The sequence below is a fragment of the Danio aesculapii genome, chromosome 24 (genome assembly GCF_903798145.1).
Source record: "Danio aesculapii chromosome 24, fDanAes4.1, whole genome shotgun sequence".
Taxonomy (NCBI): Eukaryota; Metazoa; Chordata; class Actinopteri; order Cypriniformes; family Danionidae; genus Danio; species Danio aesculapii.
This window is the reverse complement of record NC_079458.1, coordinates 4,006,519-4,032,166: the sequence shown is the minus strand read 5'-3', so window position 1 is coordinate 4,032,166 and position 25,648 is coordinate 4,006,519. Positions and strand designations below refer to the sequence as shown.

At 36.7% G+C, this 25,648-nt stretch overlaps 1 protein-coding gene across 1 annotated transcript in view; it reads right to left on the bottom strand.

Annotated features, from left to right (window-relative positions):
- Positions 1–25,648, bottom strand: part of LOC130218395 (SH3 and multiple ankyrin repeat domains protein 1) — a 117,926-nt gene that overhangs the window by 4,108 nt on the left and 88,170 nt on the right. Inside the window, exons 16-25 of the mRNA XM_056450579.1 lie at positions 23,228–23,310; positions 23,014–23,138; positions 16,266–16,401; positions 16,082–16,162; positions 10,513–10,539; positions 7,687–7,746; positions 7,391–7,506; positions 4,898–5,021; positions 3,924–4,171; positions 907–3,593 (exon numbers count right to left, since the gene is read on the bottom strand). Coding sequence (XP_056306554.1) covers positions 907–3,593; positions 3,924–4,171; positions 4,898–5,021; positions 7,391–7,506; positions 7,687–7,746; positions 10,513–10,539; positions 16,082–16,162; positions 16,266–16,401; positions 23,014–23,138; positions 23,228–23,310 — 3,687 coding nt within the window. The remainder of the gene's footprint in view (positions 1–906; positions 3,594–3,923; positions 4,172–4,897; positions 5,022–7,390; positions 7,507–7,686; positions 7,747–10,512; positions 10,540–16,081; positions 16,163–16,265; positions 16,402–23,013; positions 23,139–23,227; positions 23,311–25,648) is intronic.

Below are 25,648 nucleotides of genomic sequence, written 5' to 3'. Positions count from 1 at the left end.
GTTTGGTATATAGGAAAAGTGTAAAATATTTAACATAATCCAACTAAACTAACAGCAAAACACTTACTCGCTTATTCCCTGCTTTTTGTTCAGGGGTCGTCACAGCAGAATGAACCACCAACTCTCTGGCATACTCTGGCAACTACGTCAAATGTTTTACAAAGTGGTTGCCCTTCCAGCTGCATCCCAGTACAACCCTCAGTGCTGGGAAACACTCATAAGCTCTCTCATTAACAGCTAAATAATACAGTAAAATGAATGCTTACTAAGACTACCACTGGCAAACAATTGCTAATGTAATTTGTAAAAGTAAGTGCAGCTACCGTCTAAAGCAGGCATGTCCAAGCTCGGTCCTGGAGGGCCGGTGTCCTGCAAAGTTTAGTTCCAACCCCAATCAGACACACCTGGGCTAGCTAATCAAGCACTTACTAGGCTTTCTAGAAACATCCGTGCAGGTGTGTTGAGGCAAGTTGGAGCTAAAATCTGCAGGACACCGGCCCTCCAGGACCGAGTTTGGACACCCCTGGTCTAAAGTCTAAAATTGATCAATCGATGATTGATGCAAAACTCAAGGGGCCTGTTTCAGAAAGGAAGTTAAGTGAAAACTCTGAGTATGTTAATCCAGAAATGCGGGAAGCTGGGTTAGGGTTTTTCATTTCAGAAGGGGAGGTATGTCAAACACGAAAGAGTCAAGTAACTGTCTTGACATGCCCCGCTATCTCTGGTTTGATCTCCCATCCTAAAACAGAAAGTTTATCACATTTCAAGATTAACATACTCAGGGTTTTCACTTAACCTCCTTCCTGAAACAGGCCCCAGATAACTCTTTTTCTTTCTACTGTATTGTTTGGGTTTATCAGTAAGAACATACATGTCTTTGTGTCACTGTTTTTGAAGATATCTTACCGATGATTTGGTGGTGGTCCCTGACCCTGCCAGCCACCAAGATGTTGTAGTTTACTGCTGAGTTCATTTATAATGCTGGCCTTGACATTGGAGAGAGGAGAGTTCAGACGACGATCCATAAATGCTGGAATCTTCACTGCAGTGTCACCTCCTCTATCCTGTTCCTGCTCTTCCTCTTCCCTTGACCTATACATGTTGGGAGCTGCGCTAGCCTGCCGCTGTAGCTGTGGTCCAGGGCGGCCATTCTCTGTGTGTGAGTGATATTTTGGCATATTGTGAGTGTGCATATGTGGCAGGTTTGGAGGTCTGGGTTTATGTATGTGTGGTTTGTGTTTGGGAGGGAATTTATCTGTGCGAGAAAGAGATGAATCCAGGGACACTCTTCTGTCTCCTTTGAATCCATCCCCAACTAGCCCACTCTCCATGCTTTCTCTCCGTCTTCCCTCCCTCTGTTTTACTTGGCCTCCTTCTCGTTCCCTTCTTTCTCCATAGTTTTCCATGTGGTGATCGCTGCTGCTGTGACTGTCCAGTTCCTCAATCCCAGAATCCACCACAGCCTCTGACCACTCACGTCCTTTAAGTGCTGCAGGAAGTCGATCACCTACAATAACTGATGTACTTTCTAAAGGCATTGTTGTGGTGACAGTCATTACGGCTGCAGTTGCAGCCATGGTAGAATAGGGCATAGAAACATTAGTGTGTCCTTGCTGAGGGTAGAAAAGTGGGAGAGGCCGATGCAGCGACATAGGGTCAGATGAGGTGGCTTGAGCAGAAGGGGAACTGGAAGAAGGGAAAATCTGAGGAGATGGAAGGGACGGGGAGAGAGCAGACTGAGTCAGATTAGCCACCTCACTGTCATAAGAAGTGAGACTAGAAGCAGCAGAGTCTCCCGCTTGTGGTGAGGGTAAAGGTTGGGTGGTTGGGTGCTGGGAATAGCCAGAGGGTTGCGAATGAGGTGGGTTTCCAGGAGGTATTTTAGGACACAGCTGTGGAGGGGGAATTAAAGGATTTGGTGGGAAAAGATATGGATGTACCACAGCAGAAGGATGGACGGGTGCTTGCTGTGAGTCAGCTTGCGTGTTGTCTGGTAGGGACATGGTGTCTTGCGGGGGTTTGGAAAGTGTTTGCAGAGACTGTTGCTCCTTGAGTGGCTGAGATCCTGACAGCTCCTTCTGTTGTTGTTGATTATATTCTGTTGCTCCTTGGGTGTCTATTTCCATTCCATTTGCAAACTGTATAGGAGGAGGTAGGGGTTCGGCAAACACAAATTCATCGTCCACATCCACAGATGGAGCAGGTGGTGGAAGCATCATCACATCACCACCTTCTCCAACCCCGAGATGTGTCCCTCTCTTTGCATTCTTCTCTCCCTCTTTTTCTATTCCAGTCTCCCCTACCTTCTGTCCTCCCCTGTTTTCCTGGGAATTGCTGGTGGGATTTTTGTCAGTAGTACTGAGTTCACTCTCCTTACCTGGGAAGGATTGCCTGCGGGGAGGAGGCTTGGGAGGTATCCTCTTGTGCCCTTCCCTCTCTCGATCCCGCAGGTAAGTGTGGTACTGATTGGCTCTGTTGTCCCTGTCCTGATGGTGAGACTGATACTGTCCAGCTTGATTTTCTGTAAAGCGCACCTTTGGTGCCCCTCTATCTTCTCTATCTCCAATATTCTGCTCATTCCATTCCAAGCTCCCTGTCCCACCACCAGTCAGTCGCATCAATCGAGGAGACTGCGGCCGGCTCTGTGCCACTGGCCCACCTGTTGTTGGAGAGGCACCACTAAGGTAGAGTGAGGTGTGTGATTGGTAGATATAGAACGGAGGAACAGGCTTTTGGTTTGGAGTGGAGACCGCAGATGGAAAAGCTCCAGTGCTGGACATCTGTCGACCGAAGTGGCGTTCATCTCGACGTGTACGGCGGTCATCTTTCAGAGCTCGCTCGCGAGCTGCCAGCGCAAGTCCAAGCGGGCTTGTTGGGTCTAGAACTTTCCCTGTCAATGGGTGGATGAAGGTAGTGGCTTGATGAGGTGTAGCTGATGCATACTGCGGCAACCCAAATGCAGGCGGCATGCTTAAGGCATCACCAGAGATCAATCCCTCATCAATAGACTTGGAAGGGCGCAAGCGAGGAGAGGTGCTAGCCTCTAGTGAAGTTTGAGCAGACTCCTGCTCATCTAACATGTCCTCCTCAGACGAGTAGTAGAATGAGGTGCTTCTCCGGCGGGAATCACGAAAGCGTTCACGTTCCCGCTGTGCTGTGCTCTTGCCCAGTGTTTCCATTTTCGCAGGGATGATAGGTGGTGGAGGTGGAGCTGGCGTCGGAGCCATGACCGGGTTCTGAGGCTGTCCCTCATCCTGCTCTTCATTATTTTCAGGAGATGGTTCAGTATCTTCACTGCTTGCACGGCTACTGTGCCCAGAGCTGCTGGTAGACGGTGCTTTAACAATAATCGTCGGAATTGAAATGGAGCTTTTCTCTAGCTTTTCTCTTCCCGTTGTCTCCTCCACCTTCCGCTGCTTTACCAACAGTCCTTTCCCACCCTGCCGACCGGCAATCTTGGCCACCGCTGGCGCTTGGTTGCGCTGTGCGGTGGACTGTTTGGAGCCCAAATCAGAAGGAGGCGTGGCATTGCTATAGCCTCGCCTCAGGCCACCCATTCGTGCTCCACTCGTCTTGCTGGTATCAGTTTCAGCCTGCAAAACAATATTTGTAACACTTAATGCACTTTAAAGGTTGTTTTTTTATTTTGTCATCATTTACTCTCCCTTCACTTGTTCCAAACCAGTCTGACTTTCTTTCTTGTGCTGACTTCCATAGTGTTTGTTTCGCCTACTCAATGGTAACAGGTTTCCAGCTTTCTTCAAAGTATCTTCTTTAGTGTTCAACACAATAAAGAACTCATAAAGGTTTGGAAGCACTTGCCAGTGAGTAAATTCTGAGTTAATGTTCATTTTTGGGTGAACTATCCCTTTAAACAATATTCTTTTACCACAACTGGGGGCATTTTTTAATTAAGCTCTTACCCTGCGGTTGGGTGGGACCTTGTGTTGTGTCTGGCTATGAGGCAGGTGGTGTGATGGAGGCAAAGGAGGGACAGCATAAAAATGAGTAGGTGCTGCTCTCCTGTCTGTGTGGCCGCCTGCAGACAGGGGCGGCTCAGGCGCTGAGGTGTCGGGTGGAGGGGGAATGTCCTCAGGTCCAGGCACAGAAAGACTACGGGACAGCTTCATAGTAGGAGGATGGAGATGCACCCTCTCTTCTTCTGTCACTCCTTTGGACAGAACACCAAGTTGAGTAAACAAAAGCTAAGACTTAAACTATTGGTCAAAAACCATTTTCGTTGACAGAAATAACATTTAAAATGTACAATTAATTAAAGACTAAAATTGAATCTAACAACAGTCACTAAAAGACTTACTGAAATAAAATAAGAATTAGAATAAAATAATGGTTTTCAGAATTAATTAGCACTCATACTGTGGTGAAAAATCTGACATGTTGCTGTTTAGAGAAACACCAGTAGATGGCGTTTTTACAGCCCAACACATTTTTTTTTATTTGCCTATAAATGAAGTCTAGTCATGTTGAACTACATACATTATTTTTGATATAAAGAAGTTCATCTTAATTCTTCATACTTTCATTACTATTTAAGTTGCATTTGTGTAGTTTTGCATTCAGTGTCTGTTCAAACAATGACTTTTATTACTAGGTTTCCACAAGATGTAATGTAAACTGTGCAAAGACTAAATTTTGCTCTGGTAGACACTGGACATGTTCTGTTTGCTCTGAATAACTCGAGTTGCTAAAACTAAGTGTATAAAAACTAAATATAATTATCACAAAATAAAATCTAAATAGAAACATCACAAAATGATTACTACATTTTTTAAAATGGTATTGAAATAAAATGTAAAAATGCACAACTAAAATAACCTTACATAACACATAGAGAGTTACATACAATTAGCAGTGCAAAGACTGCAGTTATTCTCACCCATGGATTTCTGACGCATCATCATTGCACGTTGAGTTGAATGGCCTGATGAAAACTGGGCTTGGTTATAACCATACCCAGACCCTGATGACATCATGCCAACACCTGATTGTTCAAAAGTTTGCTGTAACAGAGGATTGATGGGATTGAATATTTACACATTTCCTTGCTGACTAGTGAAATATGGCTCTATTTAAATCACCATACACCATCATGTCTACTGTTCACAACAACTTCTTGAAATTTTACTTTATCAGCAGAGAAGTTGTCGTACTTTTAGACTCATTACCAACTTACTGACAACTGCAATACCAAAGATCAGTTTTAAAAATGCAAATGCTCATTCCTAGCAATATATCACACAATTCTTTATTATTTTTAAATCAAGCTTTAAAGCTACCTTTTCCAACAAGTAGCAGTGTTTTTTGACATCATTTCTAAAGCTACTACGCACAAAGCTCTTAGCTAAGTGAACGGATGCATTAATAACACAAAAATCCCTATCAACTGAAATGTTGCAAAGTCAGATAATTCACTAATTTAAGTACAATTTTACATTTATTTTATGGCTATTTATCTTTAATACACTGCAAAAATCATTTCCTTACTTGGAAGATTTGTCTGTTACTAGTGCAAATATCTAAAATGGTCATTGTTCAAAATCAAATAGTCTTGTTTTCAGGGAAGAAATGTCAAATTAAGTGTTTTCTTTAAAACAAACAAAATAATCTGCTATAGTGTGGTAAACAAAATAATCTGATTATTTTGCTTACCTCACTGGTGGATTTTTTTTGCATCTCATAAGAGAAAAACAACACAAGACAATGATTTGTACTTATTAGAAGACACTTCTTGATTTAAGAAAGATATATATTTAGATGTAGATTTCAACTATAAATAAGACTAAACCTCTAAGTATGACATGTTTTTTCTGCTTTAGGTTTTCATCTGATTTCATATGAGATTAAACATATTATTTTCAGTTGAGGTCGGCATTCCATGCTGTACCACTGGTACTGTCGGAGTTACAAATATGGGGGAAATTTTTCAAGCTGCCGACCTGGAAAGAGCTGTGAGCTCTCAGTACGCTGATGGAACTGTTTTTGATCCGTTTAGACCTGCAATAATTTACAGTACCACCTGGTGTGGGAATACATTTCTGATTAAAACGCGGTAGCGGTCGGTAACTGGTGTAATTTGAACTAAAGCAGGCGATCTAACAATATAGCACTCCAGAATTCCAATGTTATTTCAGAACAACATACAGGATCTGTGATTTATCCTCGTTATTATCGATTACCGGTACAGCCAGTGCTCACGACTGTTACACATGATGAACGCATGGACCAGTGCTTTCTGCACATGCATTTTATTCGCACAGTCCGTGAGTGCATCATCTGCACAACGGTTCTCAGAGTGAGCTTTATCAACATGGGAGAGCAAAATGAAGATGCGCTGTCCTTCAGTTTGCATTAGAAAATGGTCAGTTTACTGTTAGGAAACACACATCAGGCAAGTCTGATATATAAGAGTCTTTTTTTATGCGACATAGACACAAATGAAAAAACCCTTTGTGTGATGTGATAATACCTAAAAGTTTTACCCTGCAGCATTCACAAGACTGGAACCTCATGTTTAAGGCGACACTCACGTCTCATCAACAAAGGGGCAAGCAAAACTGATATTTAGCCTACAATTCTTGCACAACCTACAGTTTTATCTGTTATCTCTCTCTTTTGGGAATACCCAATTTAGACATGAGATTTTGAAAACCAGATCTAACTTTAGCGGGAACAGTTGGGTCAGGTAGAAAATTATTCTAAGATGATAGCGGATGAACAAAGGCTGAATATACGGCGGGAGCGGTCGGGTGCTGAATAAAGCGGGAGCGGGAGCTGGACAAAAAAAAAAGTCCTGCGCAGACCTCTAATCTGCAGCTTCTTTTTTTGCTAACAGCTAGTCATGCAGCCAAACACTTTTTCAAAAGTTACTGTAATTTGAAACTTGACAGTCACATACGAACACTGCAAATAATGCTTTTCTTACTTAGATTTTTTTGTCTAGTCTCCAGTCCAAATATCAAAGAATTCTTAAATCAAGAAGCATTTTTTAGACTAGCAAAAAATGATGTCTGCTTTCAGAAATGATAAGTCAAAATTAAATGAGCTTTTAATTAAAACAAGCTAAATAATCTGCCAATGGAGTAAATCAAATAATCTCATGTCAAAACGAAAAAACAAGATTATTTTTCTTACCCCATTGGCAGGTTATTATGCTTGTTTTAATTAAAAGCTAATTTAATTTTGACTTATCATTTCTGAAAACAAAACCATGCTCTTCTAGTAAATGCTTCTTGATTTAAGAATGTTTAGATATTGGACTAGAAACAAGACCAAAACTCTAAATAAGAAAGTATTTTTTACAGTGTAGCTTCTTCCCCACTGTTGAATTGTGGTGTTAATCAGAACAGAGATACTGAAATGGAGATGTTACCTCATTAGCGTTAAAGCCCTTGTTTCGTTCCTTCTTGCCCCCATGACCTCTATGACCCTGAGAGTCTGATGTGCTAATTGTCTGCTGAGCAGCGGCTAGAATCTCGTCTAGCTTATCTGGAGAAGAAAATGAGCAAAAAAGAACATTATTCTTATTATGTGATAAACTTTATTTATTCATTCACTCAGATTGTCATGTTGCCGTTTATTTAATACACATTCAAATGAGAGAAAACTGCATAGAGAGTGATGATATTATCCATTATTATCATGAATGAAAAAAGTGAGGTTTCTTACTAAGGGCCATTTGATAGACGCTCTTCTTCTTTTCCGGAGCTTGAGAGCTCTCAGTGTGATCTGAGCATAGAGAAAAATCACAGAAAATTATGTCTTTTTTTATACAAACATTAGCCCTCCATTTATTCATTCATTCATTTTCCTTCAGCTTAGTCCCTTATTTAACAGGGCTCACCCAAGTGGAATGAACCGCCAACTATTCCAGCATATTTTTTATGCAGCGGATGACCTTTCAGCCGCAACCCAGTACTGTGAAGCACCCATGCACTCTCACATTCACACACACACTCACACACTATGGCCAATTTAGCTTATTCAATTCACCTATATTGTTTGGACTGTGGGGAGGAAACCCACACCAACACAGAGAGAACATGCAAACTCCACATAAAAATGCCAACTGGCCCAGCTGGGACTTAAACCAGCAACCTTCTTGCTGTGAGGCCACAGTGCTAACCACTGAGCCACTGCACCCAAAATAATGTTCCTTATTTTTCAAATAAAGTGCTTATAAACAGAGAAAGGAAATATTTCACAGTATTTTCTATTACATTTCTTCTGGAGAAGGTTTTATTTCATTTTGTTAGACTAGAATAAAAGCACTTTGAAAAATCATTTCTAACCCTTGTGTACTATTGGGGATGTTTTCATCCACTCTGGACTGATTTTGAGTCTTAATTTGGCCACAACTTTCTCTGTGTTTCAGCAAATGGACTGATTTTTGGTGACAAATCTCATGTTGACATATATGTGAAAATGCTTTCAATATAAAGCTCAACAATACACTCTGTGCAAACTGACTACCCTTTCGTTATGTTGGGGGCTGTTTTTGCCCCATTGACTTCCATTAAAATGACCTTTATTGATTGCAAAGCCATGACAGCATATAATCCTGCATTCTTGATTGTTGCCAGTTTTCTCTGTTGGGAAGAGATATAGTTTTAAATTTGTATGGTTATCAGTTGCAATGCAAAAAAGCTTTGATTCTTAGTTATAAATTACATGGATTATAGTGTGTGTGTGTGTGTGTGTGTGTGTGTGAGAGAGACCTTTGCACACTTACTGTACCTTGATATGTCTGAGAAAATAAAAAAAAGCAGCTAAGCTCTGAGAACATATATATATATATATATATATATATATATATATATATATATATATATATATGCATATGCACTATAATTAGCTGTTTTACTCTATAGATATAAAAGTTATAATCTTTTTGCACAGGCCTATCTAAAGGGTTAATGCAGAAAACTGATGACCAACAGTAAAAAAAATACTTCTTCACATTCGGAAAAAACACCAATAATGAAGAGTGCCAAATTATATGGTGTAGGGTTTTAACCCAGGCATCCTGGTCAAATTTGCCCACTGGCCTCTGTCCATTATGGCCTCCTAACCATCCCCATATCATAAATGTCTTCATCACTCTGTATCCTCTCCACCAATCAGATGGCATGTGGTGTGCAGTCTGGCGCAATATGGCTGCCGTCTCGTAATCCAGGTGGATGCTGCACACTGGTGGTGGATGAGGAGATTCCCTCCAATGTGCAAAGCATTTTGAATGTCTAGAAAAGCGCTATATACATGTAAGGAATTATTATTATTATGGCTTTGCAATCAAAAAATGTCAATGGAAGTATAATGGAAACAACTTTAAGCTGAATACTAGTATTTTGCAAAATAGCTAGTAAAATATATGCCCAATCCCAATTCTACCTCTTAGCCCTTCCCCCTACTTTAGCTTGAAGGCGTGGGGCTCGGGGAAGGGCTAAAAGGACTATATACTATAAGAACTATATAGCCCTCAAAACTGAGATTTTTCTGGACCACACTAGTACAAAAAATTCCCAGAATACATCATCTACAACAGTCAGGCGTCAGAAGATGCACAAATTAGTATTGTTCGTCATTATTACGAGTTTTTACAACAAACAAGCACATGTTTTAATATATTCATAATCATGTTCAAGTTTTATTGTCATGCTTTAAAAAAAAAAACACTAAAATCTATCTATAATCCATAATAATAACTCCTGTATAGTAATCCCACAACATTCTGACACTCGATGACACTCAAATACCCTGTCAGAAAAGTCTAGCGGCTGGGAATGAGCTTTTTACAGTGTCTGCTATAATGTTAATGCTGTTTTCGTGTGTTTACATGGATGAATATGGTCACAGTGTAAATGCACAGTACAGTTACGATCTTATTGACAACATGATATATGCCTTCAGTGATTTCCTGAAGATAAATACCAAAACATAACACAACTGGAATAACTACAGCAGTCGCCATCGTCGATCTCATGTAAAGTAAGAGCTCGCGATGACATATGACCGTGTGCAGGTGTTGTAGTGCTGTCCCATTTCTTAGGGGTAAATTTTGAAGCCCTTCCCCTTCACACACAGATTTAAGGGCCAAGGGGAAGGGATACAAAAATAGAATTGGGATTGGGCCATAATGTATTGTCATCATATCAAAGACAAACGAAAGTAGTCATTAGAAATAAGTCATTAAAATGGCTGTTTAAAAATGTGTTGAAAAAATCTTCTGTGTTAAACAGCACTCGGATAATATTTGAAAAAGAATTTAAGGATAAAAAATTAGCTTTCGGCGATACATCAGGCCATAATGATCCTAATGAACATATTTCAAGGCATAAATGTACTTTGCAGAGAAACTGGGATATCTTAAAGTGCTCTAAAACACTACCATGTGTACTAACTCCAGTTTTAACTACTAATTACACATTTAATCACTTGCATTTATAAGTGATATTCACAAACATATAAAAATGAGAAATATAAATATCTTGTTACCAGGTTTCTTCTTCCATGGTGAGGCAGCTGTAACAGGGCATAAGTATCATTAAATATGCTATAATGTTCCACAGGTGCACAGTTTTCTAAGGCAATGTAGTATATACTCATATTAGGCTATCATTTTTATCTGTTTAAATGATTCCCCTGTAACTGTATAACATAAGCAGCAAGTGTTTTTCTCAAGTTTGCAGTCCATTTGGAGTTGTCATGGAAACAAACTAAGAAGAGGACTGACAGCCAACAAACATTAGAACATGTTTTCATTGCCACTAACAAGAAACAAATTTTATAACCAATATATCTAAATAGCAAACAGTTGCTTAATGTTTTAAATGCACCGCCGCCTCAGGTTAACAATGTTCTTACTATTAATACAACAACCGATATTAACTAATAAAAGGACATTAGAACCTTTCATATGAGAAGACTGAATGACATTTATATGAAATTGAAGTTATTCTCATTTCACACTTAAGCCAGAAGGAAAACATAAGAAAAAAGATATATAAGAAAGAACATGGAGAAAAGACTTTACAAAGACATAGAAAAACATTAAGATTTATTGACTTTTTAATTGGTCTCTTAATACTTTCCTAAGCTGTATGTGTGTGTCTATATAAACATACAGTTGAAGTCAGAATTATTAGCCCCCCTTTTAATTTTTTTATTTTTTTTAATATTTCCCAAATGTTGTTTAACAGAGCAAGGAAATTTTCACAGTATGTCTGATAATATTTTTTCTTCTGGAGAAAGTCTTATTTGTTTTATTTCTGCTAGAATAAAAGCAGTTTTTATTTTTTAAAAGCATTTTAAGGTCAATATTATTAGCCTCTTTAAGCTATATATTTTTTCGATAGTCTACAGAACAAACCATCATTATACAATAACTTGCCTAATTACCCTAACCTGCCTAGCTAACCTAATTGCCCTAGTTAAGCCTTTAAATTTCACTTTAAGCTGTATAGAAGTGTCTTGAAGAATATCTAGTCAAATATTGTTTACTGCCATCATGGAAAAGATAAAATAAATCAGTTATTAGAAATGAGTTATTAAAACTATTATGAATAGAAATGTGTTGAAAAAATCTGCTCTCTGTTAAACAGAAATTGGGGAAAACAAAGTCTTTGGGCTGTGGGGGAAACCGGAGCACCCGGAGGAAACCCACACGAACACAGGGAGTACATGCAAACTCCACACAGAAATGCCAACTGACCCAGCCGAGGCTTGAACCAGCGACCTTCTTGTTGTGAAGCGACAGCATTATCCACTGCGCCACCGTGCTGCCCGTTAAAAATTTTGTGGAACACAAATGTTGATTTATAATTATTATTCATTTATTATAATTATAGTTCTTATGAAGAACAGAATCTGCAAGAAATGGGGATGGACAACAAAGTTGTTATCGGTGCATCTTCGTAGAGCTGCTACTCATTCCATTTCATTTATTTTGCTTCATAAAAAAAACAGAGATCAATCCTTGCTATGAAAACGATTTCAGATGCGCAGAAATGATACCCCAGACATTAGGGTGGTTCAATGATGACAGAAGTTTTATTTATGAACGGTCAGCACTGCGATATGACATCTGTACATTGTGTATTTGTGAATGTAAAATGAGTGCGTGATTTTTAGGACAGTCTGTTTATAACTGTTTTTCTGAAACTGAATATATGAAATGTTTATTTAAAGCTGTGTTTTTTCTTTTTTTTATATTAAGAAATACTCTGCTTACTTTTGTATGTTATGTAGCACAACAATATTGTGGCATTTAAGGAGAATTTTTTTTTTTTTGCGCTCCTAAATTTTTGACTGTGCTCCTAAATCTTTTTGATTGGGAGCACAAACACTCTCAGAAATAAAGGTACGTGAGCTGTCACTGGGGTGGTACCTTTTCAAAAGGTACACATTTGTACTTAAAGGGTCCATATTAATACCTCAAAAGTATATATTAGTACCTAAAGATTTTAAGAAGAACACTTTTGTACTTTTTACTTCTTAATATGTACACTTGACGTATTAATATATAGACCTTTTAGGTACAAATGTGTACCTTTTGAAAAGGTACCACCCCAGTGACAGCTCATTTCAATTCATCAACATTTCAATTCTAATTAGTTGTTGCAATAGTTCTCTATGGTTCTGTTAATTTTTTTTCTTTATTAAAATAGTTTTTAATATGTCACCAACATAATCATCAGTGTGCTAATTTTTGCAGTGTGAAATTAAGTTAATGTGTTAAATTAGTTCCAGTTTTGGCTTTGGTACTGACTAATCTAATGAATATTAAACACAAATACCTAATTGTATGGCATGCTATGGAAATTATTCATTTAAAAGAGAGAGAGATGTACTCATTTTTGCTGGGCACTGTATACATGCACGCACGCACGCGCACACACACACTCACACACGCACGCACGCACGCACGCACGCACACACACACACACACACATACACACACACACATAAATAGAAACAAATTACTATATACGGTATATAAATAGACAGAGAGAGAGAATGAATAAATAATTTCCATGAATTGTTTGTAGGGATGCTCCGAAGATCGTTATCGGCCGATAATCATATTTTATGGCTCGTTCGCTACTCGCCAACCTGGCTGATCTCATGAACTAATCGCAGGTGTTTGTTTATGGCTTTACCCGTGGAGGAAGATGCGTTCTGTGTTTTTTACAGTATTGCAAGTTGACTAAATCATGGCTGAAAATTAAAATGGTATAAAAAAACTTAAAAAAATTATTTTTTTAAACTTGAATGTTTAATAATATAACTTTTTGTAATATACTTATTGCAATAAACAAACACAGTATATGTATTAATAGGTGTGCATTTTAATGTCTTAAGCATCAAAGATGCGCTCCAAAGTTTTTCTTCATTAAAACGAGTGAATTCGTCTTCCACCAATTTTTCTAAATTGCTTTGTTACTAATTATTCTTACCAATGTTTTAATCTGTTTTATCTAATATTTTCTGTGAAGCTGCTTCTGACCATGACATGTCCACACTAAATGGTTATAAGAGACGTGTTTAAGGGATTATGTGCAACATTCTTCACTTATTCGCTTAGGTAAGGTGAGATCTTCTCTTAACGTTCATACTTGAAGGGAAACTATGTTTTTATGTATTATAAAGAATCAGAATCGGTACACTATATATCGGCCAATCACCATGACAAGAAATCGGTACTCATTATCGGCTGCAAAAATCCTGATCGGAGCATCCCTAATTGTTGTTGATGTACTTTAATTCTAGTGTGAAATTTCCTCACTAGTTTTATTTTAATATAATCTATTGTTTAATAATGACAAGAGACTGCACATACCTTTCTCAACTGTATGCAAAACAGAGAAAAAGAAAGACAAACAAGCAAATTATCAATCAAAAATAAGACCTCATTTGTCATTGTGTTTTGTGATAACAGTAAAGAGACACACTAACATGTTCATAACACATGTACAGTTGAAGTCAAAATGATTCACCCTCCTGTGATTTTTTTATATTTCCCAAATGATGTTTAACAGAGAAAGGAAATATTCATAGTGTTTCCGATAATATTTTTTCTTCTGGAGAAAGTTTTTTTTGTTTTACTTCAGTTAGAATAAAAGCAGTATTTCTTTTTATTTAAACCATTTTAAGCTCAATATTATTAGCAACCTTAAGCAATATTTGTTTTGGATTGAATCAAAGAGCTTAGGATGACCAAGAGGCGACACTCAATAGAACGTTCCAATGCAACAGCAGCGCCCAGCAACAGCCCCGTGATTTCGCCATTTTGGAGTGAAAGCGATCGGCCGTCCATTGGATCTCATAGCTGTCACGATGGCAAGCAGCTGCTTTTGTTTTTTATTTATTTATTTAAAAAGCGCATTAAAGCTGAGATACAACCTGAAAGATGACAATACAACACTTACTATCACAATCATCAGCACTTTTAATAATTTATTTTACAGACGTATAATATGCTGTGGTTCTATTGGAATTTTATCCCAAAATGGCCGCCACATGACACTAGCAACAGAGTGTCGTCTCTTGGTGATTCTATGCTCTTTGATTGAATACAGAACAAACTACTGTTATAAAATAGCCCTTTTCACACATTCAGACCGTTCCGACAATTTTCCGAAATATTACCAGTAATTTGCCGGAATGCTGCGCTGTGTAAACGCAGGAGGATGATAGCCGGAAAAAGCATGTTCATGATTAGGACGCACTGACGTGAGACATCCACTCCAGCCAATCAGAACATTCAAATGCATTCAAATCCGCGCTGTTTATGAAAATAAAAGCCTTTGAATATTTTTCCAGACACATTTAGCTGCTAGATGTTAGTCAGATAACGTTTCTATGTTCCTTCTTAATTCCAACTGTGTAAATAATTATCGACAAAATGCTTATGATTAACCGCTGTTTGTTTACCTTCAAGATCTGCTTTAGTTGCTTGATGCATGTGCACGTGAAGCAGCCGGTGAGCGCCAGCACACACATATTATGTACATCTCGACATGCGAAAGAGTTCCTCCATATGTTTTCATCAAAGCTGTTCACTATCCGCTTGTTAAGTGTGACGTCACTCGAAGTGGCTTCCGGGTCCAATCACCATATCAAACTGTATGAGGAGACTCATCAAATGGTAATAATAAACGTTTACAAAAAGCTGTACTACTTTCGAAAATCCTGATCGCAATATATATATATATATCCATGCCTAATATCCGTTGGCCAGAAAGTGATACATTTTTTATAAATTGTTAAAATTTTGATATTTGTGATGCAGCAAGTCCAGAGACTGATGTGTACTCTATGATTATATATAAAATTCACTTTAAAGTGTGATATGACTAAAAATTGGCCATAAACGAATATTTTCTCAATTCAAATGAGCAGCCGCTTGGACCCGGAAACATTATTCAATACGTCACAACTTAACAAGCGGATACTTATCCATCCACAGAGTTTGTAATGTAGTCAAATGCGCAAACATTAAGCTGTGGTTCGCGCTTCTGCCTTTGGATGTCTCTGACCCCTTCTATGTTTACACATACAAGCGCAGCTGTTTAGAGGTCATTTCTGGTTTATGATGTCAGAATTTAGTGGTGTTTTGGAATGGATGTGTGAATGGTCTTTCTGGAACAATTCCGGAACGTCCGTGCCTGTGTGAACAGCCCTTTTTTGAAATTACCGGTAAAGTCGTTAAGGTAATTTTCTGGATATTTACTGGTATCTCTGTTTGAAAGGGACTATTGACTTGCCTGATTACCCTAACTCGCCTAATTAACCTAGTTAAGCCTTTCAATGTCACTTTAAGCTGTATAGAAGTGTCTTGAAAAATACCTAGTAAATATTATTTTCTGTCATCATGACAAAGACAAAATAAATCAGTTATTAGAAATGAGCTATTAAAACTATTATGTTTAGAAATGTGTTGAAAAAAATCTTCTCTCCGTTAAACAGAAAATAAACAGGGCGTCTAATAATTCAGGAGGTCTAATAATTCTGACTTCAACTGTAGGTGTGTGTGAGGTGTGTTTGTGTGTTCGTAAGCGTGTACCCATCTCCTCCAGTTCTGAAGTCATGGATTTGGAGCGTATCGCTATAGCCGGAGGGGTCAGCCGCTTACTTTGCTGGGGAACTAAAGAAAGAGAAAGCTTTGGTAAATCAAATCAAAAAACAGGCTGCAGTGCCATTCATTCAGACTCCCACAGACCAATTCACAGTAAAAAACAGTCTCTGACCTTTCTTCTTAGGCATTTCCTCCATCTCTGGATTTCTTGCTACCATGACGACCTTCACCATCAGACTGTTCCCTCCCTGGCGAATCATGTTCACCACCTGCCTGTGGCCCACCTTGACTACATTGATCCCATTCACCTGCCAAAATACAGCCGTCATGAACGCGCTATTCTGTTGAGTCTAAAGCAGTGCTGGAAAAAGCGCTGATGAAATCACACTACAGCAAAAGTACCATTATTCTTACTTTTAAAGCTAACCTTATTGATTTTGTTAGCTCATATTTCTAGTTTTGTGGTGAACAATTCATCTGGGCATGTCATTAAGAAAAGTTGAATAAATCAAATGAAATATGAAAATGCACTTCAAAAGTACTGAAAGCAGTAAAAATGTGAAAATATTGTACTAATAATAATGCAATAAATTAGCAAAAATAAATTACATTTTAGAATGTATTAAATTGAAAGCTTCTATTTTAATACATTTTAAAATGTAATTTATTTTTGCAAATGTATTGCATTATTATTCCAGTCACATGATCCTTCAGAAATCATTCTAAAATGCAGATTTGCGCTTTCAAAAAATGATATATTTCTTTAAAAAAATAAAATTTTACAGTTTTTTTCCCTTCACTTTCGTCAATTGGTTAAGTTTGTTCCTCGTCAATGTCGCCACTAGTTTGCTTGGTTTTGGGACTTGTGGAGCTGCGCATCGATGGATTTGCTCTTCAGTGTTTGGACTTTCAGCAGTGAAAATGGGTTATATGCTAACGGACTTTTAATTTTAGGCCAGGCAGCCCAAGGGCTTCTGGTGAACTGACTTTCCATTACAAAACTGTCACGTTTAAGATCTGATTTCTTTATAAATCAGCAATCTACAATGCCTGTTAGATATACAATATGAAGTGGGTCTCAGATCGGACAAGAAGCACTGCATTAAATTTCATTTAAGTCTATTTAACTGAATGTATTGTAATTATATTCAACATCGATGCTGTAAAAGTAACCTTGTGAAATTGAAAATAGTCACATTAAGCTTTCTTTGCCATTTCGCCTGACTTCTCCATTAACAGCGGGAAACACCAGAAAGACAAAAATCACACAAAATCAGAGTCGACTAAATAATGCACACAGAATTGAGATGTGTGTCAATGTGATGATTTAGAAGCATTTTTTGACACTGAGATGAAATCTTAAATTTGACATTGTTGAAAAAGAAACGAATATTTAAAAAAATTCTATATTAAATGTGAAATATTTTTATTTGTGTATATATGATAAGTGAAACGTTTTTCAGTGTTTATTAAAGTCATTTGCTTATCGTCTGTTTTCTTTTAAAGTCTTTAAATTTAATATTAAGCCTTGAAGGGCAAATACTTAATTTAATTCATGGGGCATATAATTCAATAAATGTAATTCAATAATTCATATAAAGCATCAACTTTTAATAATATCAATAAAAACATATTAATTAGATAAAATTAACATTGCACTGGACGATATATTTAGCACAGCTCTGTATGCTTAATTTAAACAAGATAAAAATATTCATCCTAAAACATGAAATAAATGTTATAGAAAGCAAAACTTTAACTTTCTCAAGCATCAACATTTGTTACAACACCAATTTATATTTTTGATTGTATTTCTTGAAAAGTAATGCTTCAATGAATGATCTTCCAGACAGAACCTTATAATTCCAAGCAGAAAATGACTTCAGAATGAGAAGGTTCTATCTAGCACATCACACCTGTCCTCAAGTCTTTACACTGGCTCCCAGTTACATTCAGAATGGATTTTAAAGTATTGTTACATTTAGTCTATAAATCACTAAATGGCATAGAACCTCAATACATTACAGATATGCTCACTGAATACAAACCTAACAGATCACTCAGATCTTTAGGATCAAATAAACTAGAAATTCCAAGAGTTCAGTCAAAGCAGGGTGAATCGGCTTTCAGCTACTAACAGCGCCCCCTGCTGCTGGAATCAGCTTCCAGAAATGATCAGATGTGCTCCAACATTAGGCACATTCAAATCAAGACTGAAAACACATCTGTTTAGCTGTGCCTTTACTGAATGAACAATGTGCTATGTCCGACAGATCATGTTTTTCTCTTATTTTTCATTCTTTTATAACACATTTTATCTGTTTTTATGCTTATTTATTTTATTTTTTTAACCATTTTTATTATTTGTTTTTATTTCTCTTATACCTGTTTTTTTTATTCCTGTTGATGTAAAGCACTTTGAATTGTGCTATAACTGTGAAGAACTGTGCTATATAAATAAACTTGCCTTGCCTATCTGCATTTACCATGTTTTTTTTACTCCAATTTGCAAATGTAAGAGAACTTTATTAATTTACATGTAGAGTACACTAAGGATCTCTGTCATATTAATGTACGAAAGAGAACTGTTACACACATATAGTTTATTATATGGAATACAAAAACTTTGAAGCTCAATATCTCAAAATCATTCAGAACGCAGAGAGGACCTTATAATTCCAAGGTGACGAAATGCAGACTTTTGTGAGCAGAAAAAAACATTTAAAAAATCTAATATTTTTAATTTTACACACATTTTACAATAAGGTTTTACACACTTTATTACTGGCTTTATACCCAAGTCACTTACATCTTTACAAACACAGTTTTAACAGACAATTGCATTTAACAATTACATAAGAAAGGACATTTGATTTGCAGTTTAGAGCGACAGAGCAAGAGAAAGAGAAGGCCAAGTGGGTGTTTTAAGCATTACCATCAGACTGGATTCAAAATGATTCAACATGATTCACGCTGTCCAAATTAACCAGCTGGGAACCGTGAGGTGAAGGTGTTTGCTAAAAGGGCAACGTGTCAATGAAATATATATTTTGCAGTAGAAAAGAATCAAGATGGCAGATACACCGAACAAGATGCATGTCATCTCCTCCTCCAGAATCAAATTAAAGTAGGTAACACAAGTATCACGGTGAGGTTTATCACCTCGCTGTAGGTGTGAGGATTTGTTTAGTGTTGGGCTTAACACCTCAAAGACAGGAGACTGTACCGCTAAACTACTTTTGGCTTTCTATCTGTTTTTATTAAGTGGTGTAACAGTACACAAAAATGATCATCTGATATGGTGTACTCAATATTTACCTATACGCATTGCATTAGCATTGAAGGTTATGGTTAACAGTAGAGCCCAAACTATCACATACGACTGCTGGTTATTTAGATATATTAATCAACACATAAACATTGCACATAAGGCAGTCTTTACATGACGAAATTACAATTCTACTCCAAATAGTTGAAATATAATACTAATATTATTATTATATTACTATTACTTCTACTGATAATAATAGTGGCGACACGGTGGCTCAGTGGTTAGCACTGCCGCCTCACAGCAAGGTTGCTGATTTGTGCCTCGGCTGGGGCAGTTGGCGTTTCTGTGTGGAGTTTGCATGTTCTCCACATGTTGGTGTCCTCTGGGAGCTCCGTTTTCCCCCAAAGACATGCGCTATATGGGAATTGAAAAAACTAAATTGGTTGTAGTGTATGAGTGTGAATGAGAGTGTTTGGGTGTTTCCCAGTACTGGCTTGCAGCTGGAAGGGTATCTACTGTGTAAAACGTGCTGGATAAGTTGGCTGTTCATTCTGCTGTGGTGACGCCTGATGAACAAAGGGACTAAGCCAAAGGAAAATGAATGAATCAATAATAATAGTAATAAAAATAATAATTTACACAGTAGTTTTCTTAACTTGTTTTCGTGACAGATTGATTCTATTATATGGTTTAATTAATAATGAAAGGAAACTCTTGGTATCAAGACTGGTATGCCTTAATATAATGTAAATGATGCCATTTTTGTGAAATATACGAAAAAAAGCACAACATATTTACATTATTCAAAGAAATTCAGATTTATTTTCGACCATGGGCGCCATTATTGCTTTCGATGATGTAAACTGTGAGCTCTGCCAATAGCTCTCCAGTTGTTTCTCCATCCAATGCAAACGTTTGAAATCAAAATGAAACTTTCAACAGTTTAATGGACGCCCTTTACAAACTCAAGCAAAGCTGTTTAGGGTGAATGATGGTGAATGATGTCAAAATTTATCAGTATTTTGGAGTGTATGTGTGAATAGTACTTTTCTGGAAAATTAGCAGAACAGTGCATTTTTTATTTCGCTGGTTAAAGTAATTTCAGAAATTTTCCAAACATTTACTCCAGTTATAGAAAGTGGCTAGCATAGTGCTCAGCATAAACGAGTACAACACCTTTTAAAAATCTTTATTTTTATCCATATATATATATTTTACAGTTTCTCTCAGTCGCTTTAATGCATTTCTCACAACAATTCTTCATTTGTGCACATCATAATAGTGGTTTCTCATTCCTTTCAACAGATGCTTTTGGACATGCATCAACTGCTTTCATACAACTCTCTGCTGTTTTATAACATTATCATTTGCTTATGTCATGTCAGTCAAAATGAACTAAACTTGTGAATGCTGAATAGTCATTCCATATAAAACTGATAGTCCTCATTACATTACTCGAGTCATTACATACAAAAATGTTGAACTAGTCAAAATCTGTCGAACAAATTTTATAAAAATCTTTAAATCTTTTTTTTCCTGAAAATGTCTTCTAAATTGAACAATTTCATGAATGATTTACAGAAATATGTATGTTGTAGGTTCAGTTCCAGTATGTACTGCAGTATTGTTTACAGTTGTGCACTGCTCTACCTAAAGGGAGTTCATGTTTGTTGTCAATAAGGGTGTGTTTATTCTTTTGCACAATGCTGTGAATAAATTAGAATTGTAAAAAGAAAATTCAGTAAACATGTGTAACACACATATTCAATGTCTTGTACTTAGATACTTCACTAAATGCAGTGATGTCTAACTTTACTGTAGTCGTTTAATGGCTGTGCTAATAGTACACTGAAAAAAATTATTCAAAGATGATTCCTTGGATTTACTCATTTTTTTACGTTAAGTGGTTGTAAACAATTTATTTGGGCTGAATTTAAACAAACAAATTAAGTTGAACATTGTTAAATTTAATTTGTTTGTTTAAATTCAACACAAATAAATTGTTTGCAACAGTTTTGCATGCAACACTTTTTTCAGTGTATGTATTTCTGTCTTGAGTATTTTCAGGAAGTGTCACCAAAATCAGATTTTTTTGCATTGAAAAAAAATGTACAGATTAAACTGTCATAATGACAACATGACAGCCATTTGACTATCTTGATCATGAACAATGCTGTCAGGACTTTTCATCTTGATCACACTGACACTTTCATTGACATCAATACTTGCTTTTGAGGAATGAGCTCTCCATTTTGAGCAAGTGACACACTTTTGCAGGTTATTAACTGGGTTTTGCTGTTTGTGCTAATTGTTTTGAGAAATGCATTAACTGTTGTGCAAATGTAAATAGTGTTGAGACAAATGCACCAAAGCGTTACATCTATTAAAAAAAAAGAGTTTGATCACCTGACATCTTTAGGGCTAGATAGATAACACAATTTCATTTAAATCAATAATTATTGCAAAAATAAAATAAAATTCAAACTAAATTATTGATTTTGTTTCTCTTGATTTAAAAATGTATTTAATATTTTCCCCTAACATTTTCATTTGGGTGTACTCATTTTTGGACTTTTTTTTTTGTTAGATTAGTTCCAGGATTTTCTTTGCTACTGACTAATCTAATGTATTTAAACAAATATATTATAGTAGCATCCTATAGAAAATATCAAATTAAATGAAACCTCTGTGAGGGGTCTACTCACATACAGCAGAGAAAATAAGTATTGAACACGCCATGTTTTTCCTGGGAATAATATTTCTGTTGACCTGGAATTGAACCAGATTTTGGTAAAACCCCAAACAATACAAACATAAAAATAAAACAAAACAAAAAAATCAGGAAAATGAGTTGTGTGTAATAACAATAGACTGACACAAGGAGAAAGAACTGAACTACTGAAATGTGTTTAATACATTATATAAAAGGCTTTTTTGGAGCTGCAGCATAAAGACGCCTCTCATATGGAGAATGAAGTCACATGCATTGAGTTCAGACTTCAACAAAATGTCAAAATCTTGATGGTTCTGTGGGTCTCGTCTATGAAATCTGAGCTTTATTATGTATTTTCTATTGGATTTAAGTCAGGTGATTGGCAGGGCCATCCTACAGCTTGATTTTCTTTCTCTGAAAGCATTGGAGTGTTTCCTTGGCTGTGTTTTGGATCATTGTTTTGCTGAAATGTCCACTCTGGTTTCATCTTCATCCTCCTGCTAATGTAGATCCTGGACTGAAGCAGCTGATATTCATTTACACTGAGGAAGGGCAGAGGGTTGCTGAAGAACTACTGAGAGATTTCAGCTGCTGTCTGGGCTTTCACTGCTTTTCTACACCTTCCTTTCTTCATGTGTTCAATACTTTTTCCCTGCGTCATTTCAATTTATTAAACATAACTTAATTTGTAAACGAATTCGTTTTGTTTTCTTTGCATATATGGATTTTTTTAGTTGTTACCAACATCTGGAAAGCATTCATCAAAAAGACAACAGCACCTTTAGAAATATGCTTTCTGAGAAAAATGCGGACATGTTCAATACTTATTCCATACTGTATGCTGAGCATTGTTTGTTATTATGTGCATTGGTAAACTTGACCAATATTGACACGTGATGCTTAAAGTATTTCAATGATGTCTGCATCTCTGCTGACCTCAATCAAGAAGTCCCCCATCCGCAGGCCGGACCTCCAGGCGACACCTCCCTCGTCCACAGACTCCAGGTACTGCAGAGCAGGAAAGGCTGGAGTCGGGCTGAACTCCTCCACAGGAGTCTGGGCTGGAGATCATACAGCACAATCACTTATCCATGCCATGCTGTGATCTGTTATCAAAGCGGAGGAGAGCTCGCTGATGTCCATCACTCACCTTTGGCCCCTCTGAGTACAAAACCGAAGCCTTCATTGTCTTTCTTCTGCAGAAGTACAGTTTTCTCCTTTATGATGTAGTCACTGTCAGAGAGAGGAAAGATAGAGGCGTTTTTGAAGATCATGCAAAAGACTCGATGTGCAGGAGCTCATCAGCTGATGGCTAAAGTTGGAATCAAGGTTACTGTGCAATTCATCAACACTTAGATAGATAGATAGATAGATAGATAGATGGATGGATGGATAGATAGATAGATAGATAGATAGATAGATAGATAGATAGATAGATAGATAGATAGATAGATAGATAGATAGATAGATAGATAGATAGATAGATAGATAGATAGATAGATAGATAGATAGATAGATAGATAGATAGATAGATAGATAGATAGATAGATAGATAGACAGACAGATAGATAGACAGACATAATGGCAGATAGAACGATAGATAGAACGATAGAACGATAGATAGATAGATACTGTAGATAGATAGATACTGTAGATAGATAGACAGACAGACAGACAGACAGACAGACAGACAGACAGACAGACAGACAGACAGACAGATAGATAGATAGATAGATAGATAGATAGATAGATAGATAGATAGATAGATAGATAGATAGATAGATAGATAGATAGATAGATAGATAGATAGATAGATAGATAGACAGATAGACAGATAGATAGACAGACATAATGGCAGATAGAACGATAGATAGATAGATAGATAGATAGATAGACAGATAGACAGATAGATAGACAGACATAATGGCAGATAGAACGATAGATAGATAGATAGATAGATAGATACTGTAGATAGATAGATACTGTAGATAGATAGATAGATAGATAGATAGATAGATAGATAGATAGATAGATAGATAGATAGATAGATAGATAGATAGATAGATAGATAGATAGATAGATAGATAGATAGATAGATAGATAGATAGATAGATAGATAGATAGATAGATAGAATAGAAGATTATAAAGAATAGAACTGTACTGGTTATGCTGGTTGTAGAAATGTACAGGTTTTTGTAGCATAATATCCAACACCAATCCAAACAATATATCCCTTCAAACTATTCAGTTACATTTAGTTTAACTACAGGTGTACTTAAATACCACCAACAAAAAAAGGAAAAGAAAAGAAAAGAAAAGAAAAATAACTCTAAGTCTACCCCTTAGCCCTTCCTCTTACCCCTCGTTATTCGCGGTCATGTGAAGGGGTAGGAGTGTCCCAATCCTCTTTATCTTGAAGGTGTAGGGCTAAGGGGAAGGGCTAGATACCCCTTCAAACTGAGTTTTTTTTCAGGACCACACTTGAAACCAAGGAGTAAAAAAATTTCCCAGAATGCACCATCTACAACAGCCGCATGGCTGCACACGAAAGTCAGGAGATGCACAAATAAGTATTATTTGTTCGTGTTTTACTGTCATGATTTAAAAAAAAACACTAAAATAAAACCCGATAAATTTCGCTATCTGTACCCCTTAATAATAACTCCTGTTTAGTAATCCCACAACATTCTGACACTCGATGACACACACATACCCTGTCAATAATGTCTAGTGGCTAGGAATGAGTGCTAAAATGTTAATGTTGCTTTTTGTGTGTTTACATTGATGAATATGGTCACAGTGTAAATACACAGTACAGTTATGACCTTATTGCCACATTATATCGTTCTAATATTATGATATATGCCTTCAGTAATTTTCTGAATATAAATACCAAAAAATAACACAACTGGAATAACTACAGCAGTCGCCACCGTCGATCTCATGTAAAGTAAGAGCTCGCAATGACATTTTTTTTTTATCTAGAGTTTTTATCTAGAATAAATTAATTTGATCAAAAGTAGCATAACATACACACCAATATATGTTACGATTTAGAACAAATGTTGTTCTGATCATTCTATTAATCAAAGAATAATTGTAGTTAATTTTAGATCATTTCTGAATGTGACACTAAAGACTACAGTAATGATTCTGTTTTAGCATTTAATCATAGTAATACATTTCTAATAAACGCTACTGGTCTCTTCTGCTCAACAAACCTGAATTTATTTGATCCAAAGTACAGCAAAGTTTACAGTAACAGTAAAACAGTGCAATTAAGAAAATCAATACTAAATCACTTTTTTATTTGAATAGTAAAATTAAGAAAATTGTTAGAGATTTTTTTTACTAACATTAGTAGCAAAATAGTAAAACTAAGAAAATAAGTACTATTTAAAATAACTTACCCCCAGGACCATTTATATAAAAGTTGATATTTATATTGATATTCATAACATCCAGTTTTTATGAGGTGAGTCGTTAGCCCAATGCTCAACCCCTAACTAGACCAGGACATACACACATACACTACGAACAATTTAGCTTATCCAGATCACCTAAACACGA